This window comes from Nilaparvata lugens, chromosome 14, assembly GCF_014356525.2.
Source record: "Nilaparvata lugens isolate BPH chromosome 14, ASM1435652v1, whole genome shotgun sequence".
Taxonomy (NCBI): domain Eukaryota; kingdom Metazoa; phylum Arthropoda; class Insecta; order Hemiptera; family Delphacidae; genus Nilaparvata; species Nilaparvata lugens.
The window spans coordinates 22575712-22586704 of record NC_052517.1 but is presented as its reverse complement, the minus strand read 5'-3'; the positions used below and the strand labels follow the sequence as shown (position 1 = coordinate 22586704).

At 35.5% G+C, this 10993-nt stretch overlaps 1 protein-coding gene across 1 annotated transcript in view; it reads right to left on the bottom strand.

Annotated features, from left to right (window-relative positions):
- LOC111045859 (serine-rich adhesin for platelets) overlaps positions 1 to 10993 on the bottom strand; it is a gene marked incomplete in the record, with an annotated part of 174238 nt that overhangs the window by 139424 nt on the left and 23821 nt on the right. The window contains 2 exon segments of the mRNA XM_039441103.1: positions 2943 to 3093; positions 10394 to 10629. Coding sequence (XP_039297037.1) covers positions 2943 to 3093; positions 10394 to 10629 — 387 coding nt within the window.

The window sequence follows — 10993 nt, the reverse complement described above, 5'->3', positions numbered from 1 at the left end:
CAATCCCGGGATTGGCAAATCAGTTTCATGCATTTTAACCAATTGTTTCTCCTCATTACATGTTCACTAAACAGTCTGAGGAGATGAAAAAATGGCTCATTATAGAGGAGAGGATATTACTGAAATGGTAAAAATACTTAGGATAATATTAAAATTCACAAACATGCTATTCTTATAAATGTTTCAAGATTAGAAGTAATTTTTTTAAAAGCTGAACCACTACTAATGGAATTTCGTAGAGGCAACTAGAAATTTACTTCAACTAGATATTCTACTATGATAGAGAAAGAGAAGAGAATAGTTTATTGGACAGAGAGTGAATAGATGGTTGCTTGTTTATTTCTGATTTCTGAAGGCTTTTCAAAGTTCTGAGTGCATTTCAAGGAAATGACATCAGCACTATTGCAAATATCGCGCAGTCTAGGCTGGTAATTCAAATCAAATTAAACTGTTTATTCCTCAAAAACAAAAAGACAATACATGTTATAGCAGCAATAAAACTCAAAATATTCACAGTATTATAACATGACTATGAGCCTAGTAGCCTATGTTGATATTATAATGTATATAAGATAAAATTTCTAAAAATACATGACCATGATTAACAAAACTGTGACTGTTAAATTAATTTTCACCACACTGCACAGAAAGCAGCTGTTTTCCAGTCCCTACGTAGATCTAAAAGACATTGTTTGCAGACGACTCTTGTCTGACGTCAGAACAGGTTTCTTTCCGGCCTAGGCCGGGAAGAGTACCATTTCCAGCCGCTAACATGGAACTAAGAAAGGTGATCAAAAAACAGCTGATCAAAAAACTTTTCATCATTTGTGTTCATTATTCAATAATTAAAACTTTAATAATAATATCATCTTATTGTCATTTGAAAGAATGAAAAAGTATAAACTGAACCTTCCACATAATTGAACATAATCTTTTAGGTTATTTAGACAGATCAGTATAAAAAATGAAAATACTTGGACAATTTCCTGATATTCAGATCACCTCAGATTTGCTGGAGCTATCTCCTTCCACTTCTGCTTTTGGAAGTGCTTAGTAAACAATTATAATCATATTATATATATATATATATATATATATATATATATATATATATATATATATTGTTTATTTTTGTGTGTGGCGAAAAATAACGTTCGCACCACGGGCAAAAATGTTTTTTCGCCCCACTTGGATGTAATGAGCTGGTTTTCGTGCGTCATATGGAGGCCGAAAATGACTGTTTTCTGACCAGGCCGGTAAAAGTTTTACGGCCCTAGGGCTGTAAAATAACCTTGAAGTCAGCTGATTCTGATTTGATGTGAACGTGTTTACAAAATGGTTTATGAAACGGAATCAGTTTATGCTTCTAGAGTTGAATAAGTATTCTGCAATAAGATAATATCATTTTATTGGATGAATAGATTTATATTATAAATTATTCAAATTCGATTTTCAGAGTAGGATAGAACTTCTAACCTAAACTTCCGAAGTCAACGACAACAAGCATTGTTGACGTTGACATTCAGATGGCCAAATTTCAGTGCTAAAACAGCTGATCAAAAATGTTTCATTATTTGTGTTTATTATTCAAGAATCAAAACATTTATAATAAAATCATCGTATTGTCAATTGGAAGAATAAAAAGTATAAACTCAACCTTACATAATTGAACATAATCTTTTAGGTTATTTAGACAAATCAGATTAAAAAATGAAAATACTTCGACAATTTCCTGATATTCAGATTACCTCAGATTTGCTAGAGCTATGACCTTCCTTTGCTTTCGGAAGTGCCTAATAAACAATAAATTATTCTCATATTTATATTGTTTATTTTTCTGTGTGGCGAAAAATAACGTTCTCACCATGGGCAAAAATGTGTTTCTGGCTCTCAATCTTTTCTAGTCCTCGGCCTACGGCCTCGGACTTGAAAACCTATTTCGAGCCAGAAAAGTCTCATTTTCGGCCCTAGGTGCGAAATATACTATTCCGGCTCTCAATCTTTTTCAGTCCTCGGCCTATGGCCTCGGAATTGAAAACCGATTTCGAGCCGGAAAAGTCTCTTTTTTCGGCCCTAGGTGCGAAATATACTAAAACATTGATAACTATTATTGCTGAGAACACAAATAACTTTTGAAACCAAACAATTGTAGTGCTGTGTGAACAGAAACAAACGTAGAGGCATAACAACTGATCAACAACCATTCTGCAAATGATGCAAACTGATAATGCGAATTCTATATAGCCAGTACAGAGTACAGTACTATCATGTATATGCAACTGTAGGCTGTGCCTGTAGAATAAATAAGTCAAAAAATAAATTAGTTATGCAAAACTCATATTCATCACCATAAATGAATTCTATATTGATTTGTTTTTGGAAAAATATGATTCACAATTTCAGGTTTTGTAATCCCGAAAATCCCGGGATTGACGCTGAAAAATCCCGGGATTTTTAGGTATTAAAAATGGACCGAGATCCCGGGATTGACATCTCTATAAGACAGGCTTAGCTGAGGTATTAAAATGTGATTTATTAAGCTGCGTACAGATATACGCGCCTCCAACCCACACCGCGCACGCTCCGCCCTCGTTCCGCCATCACACCGCAATCGCTCCGCAATCGCTCCGCCCCCACTCTTCACTCGCACCGATCATGAACGTTACGGGAGATGTTAGCTGTTCTCGCGTTCCACTCTTGCTCCCCGGTCGATCATCAATCGCTCTGCTGGAGTGACGTTCGGTTGCGGAGCAGAGCGAAAGTCTGTACGCACCTTTACATACTATATTTAAAATTAAATCAGTCTCCATTGCAATTTTTATGTTACCTCTTGAGGGGTCTTCCTTTGCTCATTAGTTGTAGTTCTTCCTCCTCCTCCTCCTCCGCTACTTCCTCTCTCACTTTCCTCATCAGTTCCACTCCCTCCTCCACCACCTCCTACTCCTCCTCCTCTCTTGAGAGCAGTGACCCTCTCTTGGCCTGGTCTCTCTGGGATGGTAGCAGCCGCCGAGTCCCGGGGTTCACCGGGGGCATTTTTCATCAGACGTTTGATTTTGGTGATCTCGTCCTCTTCACTGACCTGGCGTTGGGCTCCTAGAAAAAAGAGAGGGGAATAGAGATTATAACCTTAATATTTATAAATATAAAGAAAATAAAAATCTCAGTACCCTTTTTTTGAAATATTTTATCACAACATGTTTCGGACATTGATGCCATTTTCAAGTGATATGAATTAAATAAATAAATACTACTGGAAGATTCTTATTTTGATCATATGTTAGTGTATTCATATGCTTTTATGAACTAGGACTGTAAATTTGGGTTTAAATTCGCATGATTCTATCAAAAATGGGGTATTGGTGTCTAATTGAATCAAGTTTATTATTTTATCTCTGTTTAATTTTGCTGCTTTATAAATATGAAATTCTTCTTTGACATTCAGTTTTTGACTTTTATTACCATAATTAAGTATTTTCATATTGGAATTTATATCTGTAAAATTATGGCCTGAATCTATTAAGTGTTCAGCAAATGCCGACTTTTGTGTATAATTTTTAGATTTTAGTGCTTGGATATGTTCTCAAAACCCGATATGGAAATTTCTACCCGTTTGTCCGATATATAATTAATAATACCTTAATATTTAATCTATAATTCAATGAAGGAAAGAGCTGGCTTATACAAGTAGGGGATAGGAAATTCACGAATGACGCATCATCACGTCTCAACTACTCAACTGATCAACTTGAAGCTTTGCATATAGATTCTCAATTTATCAAGGATTGTTATAGGCCTATTTTGAATTTTACAAGATTTCAGTAGGATTTCAGTTTGTCAATTTTTCAATTGTGCCCTGGCAGATCACAGTTTACCTGCGAATAGAATATTTATAACCCAGCAAGTTTTTATCTTCGAGAAAACAAATAACAGTTTTCAAGAGTAAATTATGATTCAACTGAATCAACTAGAACAGGTGACATCAGATACTTCTGGATGAGATAACTGCTTGAGGTCTACTGTTCACAGAACTACTAGTAATTATTGTTTATTAGCAAGCTTTTGAATTACAGAGGTTGAAGGTAGTAGCTGAATGAAATAATAAGGGATATTGGAGTAATAAAGGATAGCGTTATCTGCTTTGTGGAATGATAGACAAGGATAGCAACACCAATGTTAAACAAATACTGCCATTATAACGTGGACCTCACTATAGAACAGGAACAACCACAACATGATACAGTATCAACACAATATGACACAGTATCATCTCCACTTGATACACAACACTATGATTCGATAAATTCGCTAACTGCTTTGTCGAATGATAGACAAGGATAGCAACACCAATTCTAAACAAACACTGCCATTATAACGTGGACCTCACTGTAGCAAGCTATTTAATTGCCCGAGCGAAGTGAGGTCTAAGATTCAAGTCGACAGTTTGACATTTCTCTTAATATGTTTATATGTTGCGCATTAACGGCAAAACGCGGTAATAGATTTCCATAAAATTTGACAGGTATGTTCCTTTTTAATTGCGCGTCGACGTATATACAAGGTTATTGGAAATTTTGCATTTCAAGGATAATATAAAAGGAAAAAGGAGCCTCCTTCATACGCCAATATTAGAGTAAAATTCAGACTATAGAATTATTCATCATAAATCAGCTGACAAGTGATTACACAGATGTGTGGAGAAGCAAGTCTATTGCTGTATTTCCATAAGGTCTATAGTTTCAGTCAGGTACTTGTGGATGAGAATACTGCGTGAAGTCTACTGTTCACAGAACTACTAGTGCAAAAGGAAAAAGGAGCCTCCTTCATACGCCAATATTAGAGTAAAAATCAGACTATAGAACTATTCATCATAAATCAGCTGACAAGTGATTACACAGATGTGTGGAGAAACCAGTCTATTGCTGTATTTCCATAAGGTCTATAGTTTCAATCAGGTACTTGTGGATGAGAATACTGCGTGAGGTCTACTGTTCACAGAACTACTAGTATTATTGAGTTTAGAATATTATCATATTGGAAGCAATTGGAATTAGTAGAGAGAACAAGGTCATAGGAGAGTATTCAACAATTCTACAATCGATAGAAACCTGTGAGAGTCAGTTGAAACTGTGAACATTGGTGGAATGTGCAGCAGTGGTGTTATATTATATATATATATATATATATATATATATATATATATATATATATATATATATGGAATGCTGTCGGCTTAGAGTGAGTGGCACTGTAGCCATTAAATTATTAATGGACTGGTCAACTGGTCACTACGTATTAGCCATTGCAGATTGTAAGCTGTAAGCAACAATGGTGTAATAGTCTATCTATGAGCCTATTGCCTCCCTCTCTTTCTGCTCATATCCTTCTCCTCTTCCTATTCCTCCTCCTTCTTCTCTTCTTCTTTCAACTTGTTCTTCTTCTTCCCCTTCCTCTTTCTAGTCCTCCTCCTTCTCCACGTGCTCCTCCTCCTCCTCCTCTACCTCCTTGGTAGAGAGTTAGTGAGGAGGGTATTTTTAATATTGTTTCCGAAGAATGGACATTGATATGTCCAAAGCTCCGCCAATTTATGTAGATGCATTACAATATTATCTATAGTTATTACAAATTGCTTTATTCATATCATATACAGTTCAATAATTATTTTCTTAGTCTATATTATGTAAATTCATCTATAATGTTGCTGTATTGTAAGCTATTGTATATAAGTGTATAATGCAGTATATATTGTAATCTACATAAATAAAGTACTCAATCAATCAATCAAAACCCTCATTCACTACCTCGTTTTCTTGTTATTGAATCACTTCTACTGTGTATCATTCCCATGATACTGTATCCCATTCAAATGATACTGTTTAAATAACTTCTTCTGTGTATCATTCCCATGATACTGTATCCCATTCAAATGATACTGTTTAAATAACTTCTTCTGTGTATCATTCCCATGATACTGTATCCCATTCAAATGATACTGTTTACTTCTGTGTATTATTCCCATGATACTGTATCCCATTCAAATGATACTGTTTAAATAACTTCTTCTGTGTATCATTCCCATGATACTGTATCCCATTCAAATGATACTGTTTAAATAACTTCTTCTGTGTATCATTCCCATGATACTGTATCCCATTCAAATGATACTGTTTAAATAACTTCTTCTGTGTATCATTCCCATGATACTGTATCCCATTCAAATGATACTGTTTACTTCTGTGTATCATTCCCATGATACTGTATCCCATTCAAATGATACTGTTTAAATAACTTCTTCTGTGTATCATTCCCATGATACTGTATCCCATTCAAATGATACTGTTTACTTCTGTGTATCATTCCCATGATACTGTATCCCATTCAAATGATACAGTTCAAATCATAAACTTGATTATTGTAATCTACATAAATAAAGTACTCAATCAATCAATTCTCATCCTTCTCCTCCTTCTCCTCCACCTCCTTCACCTCCTCGTCCCCTCCCACTCCTCCTCATCCTTCACCTCCTCCTCCTCCTCCTCCTCCTCCTTCACCTCCTCCTCCTCCTCCACCTCCTCCTCCTCCTCCTCCTCCAACTGTATGACATTGCTCGTTAAATGCCATGAGAGATGGCATAATTGCTGTAGACACATCTCTGGGGGCATAACAACTGTAGCCACACTGTTTGACACTGGCATTTGACTCCTGTGAATTGAGGAGGAGACAAGGAGGAGGATGAGGAGGAGGAGGAGGGGGAGCTAGATGAGGAGGAGGAGGTGGAGAAGGAGGATGAGGTGGAGGTGAGGTAAGAGGAGTTGTAGATAAAGTAGGAGATAGAAGAGGACGCTTGTTGTGAGGTGATCTAGAGAGTGTAGAGTGAGGTCCACGTTATAATGGCAGTGAAGCAAGATAGGAGAAAAACGTTGCCAAGTCTCTCCATTTTTTGGTAGAGAGTTAGTGGGTAGGATATTTTTAATATTCTTTCCGAAGAATGGACATTGATATGTCCAAAGCTCCGCCAATTTATGTACATGCATTACAATATGATTATTATCTATAGTTATTATATTACAAATTGCTTTTTCATATCATATACAGTTCAATAATTATTTTCTTAGTCTATATTATGTAAATGCATCTATAATGTTGCTGTATTGTGAGCTATTGTATATAAGTGTATAAACCAGTATATATTGTAATCTACATTAATAAAGTACTCAATCAATCAATCAATCTTCTTCCACTGATTGTACACAGCTGTTACTCAATTCATCCCATCAAATTTGATATAAATTTTATCATTTCCTTGATAGAATAATCAATTTAATGTCAAATTAGTCAAGAAAATATATTTTTTCATAATTTGATTCAAAAATTTGCTTCCATAACTAAAATTAGAATTTTATTTTATAAAACCTGGAATGGCGGCTAATATAAAAAGCTGTGATACACCAATCTGAATTTCAAAACAACAGAAATTGAGTTATTTGGTAGGTATTCTATTTCAATTTCTTTTAAAAATGGAAATCCTATTCAAAATTAGTAATTAAATGGAAATAATTCTGAAATAACCTTTCAATATTATTTATACCGGTACGAGTAGATCTATCTATACGTGTAGGCTAACTGAAGCATGGATGAAGTCTAGGATGGTTGGTTATCAACTTTTAAAATGTCATTTCAGGTTTTTTAATTTGTGTTTCTCATACGGTAATGTCTAAAAATTATTTCATTGTTCCAAAAAAAAAACATTTTAAATCATTTATACGACTTCTGTACCAAAGTATTTTGATATAATGAAAAAAAAATGATGGCTGAGTTACTTTTGTACAGTCACTGTCAAAAGTAAAAATAAAATATTCTGGAAAAGTGACAACATTGCAAAGCTAGAGAGAGATTGCGCTATCTATTTTGTTGTATGATAGAAAAGGACAGCAATATTATAGTCAATCGTACACTGCCATTTTAACGTGGACCTCACTTTAGGAGAAAAACGTTTCCGATAATCTGTCTTGTCAATGCCTTCTATAAACGGTAGCTGATACAGGTTTATTGATGTAATATTAACTGTTCATTCTCGTTTAAAATGATCAATTATATTTTATTGAGCAAGGAATTATGGTTTTTTATAATTTTATAATGAATCAAGATAAAATATTTTCCTCAATTAATTATTAATTCTACATTGTTAAAAGACGATCTGGCAACAGAGCAATTCTATAAAGAGATAGCTCTATCCGCTTTGTTGAATGATAGACAAGGATATCAATACCATTGCTAATCAAACACTGCCATTATAACGTGGACCTCACTATGGCAACAAATGTCTCCTCCAGTCAGGAATTCCTCTCTCACTCATTCTCTCTCTCTCTCTTCACAATATTTCCATTTATAAATAAATCCTTACTTGAATTAATGAAATTAACGCCTTGGTAGAGAGTTAGTGGGAAGGATATATTGAATATTGTTTCCGAAGAATGGACATTGATATGTCCAAAGCTCCGCCAATTTATGTACATGCATTACAATATTATCTATAGTTATTACAAATTGCTTTTTCATATCATATACAGTTCAATAATTATTTTCTTAGTCTATATTATGTAAATTCATCTATAATGTTGCTGTATTGTAAGCTATTGTATATAAGTGTATAAGCCAGTATATATTGTTGTAATCTACATGGATAAAGTACTCAATCTCTTCTAGTACTAGGGGGAGTGAGAGAGGGTGGATGATGAGGAGGAGGTGGAGGAGGAGGAGGAGGAGGAGGAGGAGGAGAAGTGAGAAGAGTGGAATGATGCTGCAGTTCGATGAATTCCCGAGTGAGGAGGACATACCTTAATTGAGGAGGGAATTTGGAGTGACACTTTGGATAGGAGGACCCTAGACCCCAGCTATTATCTATTAATAGACAAGATTTGACATGCCCCCAAATAGATCTCCAGCAAATCACTCATCGTCGTATCCCAAGGGAGATGTTCCTCTATTCTCTCCACATTCTCCCTTGAATTCATGGTTTTATGAAAAATGGAGATGGGCTCCATTTACATAACTGTTTGGAGTTGTATAATTTTTTCTACCACTTATACTAGTAGTTCTGTGAACAGTAGACCTCGCGCTCAGTAAGTTACATTGACCTATTGTTATGCTCTCTCAAAAATTAATAAATAATTTATCAATATAAAATGTCTAGAAAAAATCCTGAGTAAACATAGAGCTTTTTGTCCTATCGTACCGTGACGTGTCGTCCCGGAATGTGAGTGTGAGCGCTGTTATCAGGTCTGGCTGCAACTGTCTACTAACGTTGATGGAAAGATACATTTTCAAGATGTTCGATGTTTTTGAACGGGTAGTATTATAGTCAACTGTCTACTAACTTTGATGGGAAGATTCAAGATGTACGATGTTTTTGAACGGGTAGTAGGCTATTATAGTCCACTAGACAGCTGATTTATGATGAATAATTCTAAAGTCTGATTTTTACGATAATATTGGCGTTCAAAGGAGACTCCTTTTTCCTTTTCTTTATTCTTGAAGTGCAAAACTTCTAAAAACCTTAATAATACTAATAATTCTAACTCAATAATACTAGTAGTTCTGTGAACAGTAGACCTCACGCAGTATTCTCATCCACAAGTACCTGATTGAAACTATAGACCTTATGGAAATACAGCAAAAGACTGACTTCTCCACACATCTGTGTAATCACTTGTCAGCTCATTTATGATGAATAATTCTATAGTCTGATTTTTACTTCAATATTGGCGTATGAAGGAGGCTCCTTTTTCCTTTTATATTATCCTTGAAATGCAAAATTTCCAATAACCTCGTATATACGTCGACGCGCAATTCAAAAAGGACATACCTGTCATATTTCATGAAAATCTATTACCCCGTTCCGCCGTAAATGCGCAACATATTATAAACATTTAAACATAAGGAGAAATGCCAAACCGTCGACTTGAATCTTAGACCTCACTTCGCTCGGTCAATTATTATCATTTTATTAATTTAGAAGGGTACTATAATTCTACAAATGAATTCTACAAACTATGAGATATCTTCTTATGCTATCTTTTCTCTATGGTATATATTATACCACTGTAATTGAAAGTATAACCATAGAAAAAGAATAGCATAAGAATATATGCCATGGTATAGGGCGTTTAAGTCGCAACTTTTACTATTATCTCAAGCCGATAGTCCACGTAGTTCTTTCCTGTGAATCTTTATGATGCTGGTAGTCTCTCATATTGTGTCGTTCATACACTCTTACCCGGTCAATACAGTAAAAATCGACAGTTATCGGCTTGAGATAACAGTTAAAGTTGCGACATAAACGCCCTATACCATGGGATATCGACTTACGCTATTGTTTCTCTATGGTATAACTGACCAGGTGGAGTCTTCTTGGTCTGTTGTTGCTTCTGTTGTTGTTGTTGAGCATTGGGCGGTTGTTGAGTTGTTGTCGGCTCCTTCTTGGGTTGTTGTGACTCCTGGATGCGCTTCATGACCCTGGGAGAGTCGTAGAGCCGGGTGATGCCCGAGAGGGGCCCCTTGGAGGCGTCCTCAGTGTCTAGCACTCGTTCGCGTTCCCGTTGGGCTGGCGGTTGTGGGTTGGATTCGCTGAATCTGCAAGAAAATTGAGGAAATTCCCTATTAGCCTACCGTCAACTTCTTACAAATCTAAAGGTGCGTACAGATAATATACGCGCCGCGAACATGAGCAATTCACTTCTAATCAGCTGATTATATCTGTATTTTTACAGAAACGGTAAGATATAGTTATAAAAAGCTTGGCATCAGCTGATTAAAAGTGAATTGCTCATGTTCGCGGCGCGTTAATCTGTACGCAACTAAATGTATACAGAGAGAGTCATATGTATGGGAACCCTTCAATAAATTGGATACTGTTGTGGATATAACTCTGTGAGTTTCAGGATAAGTTATTGGTCAAATACTCTACCTTTTGACGTACAACTGAATTTCAACCACT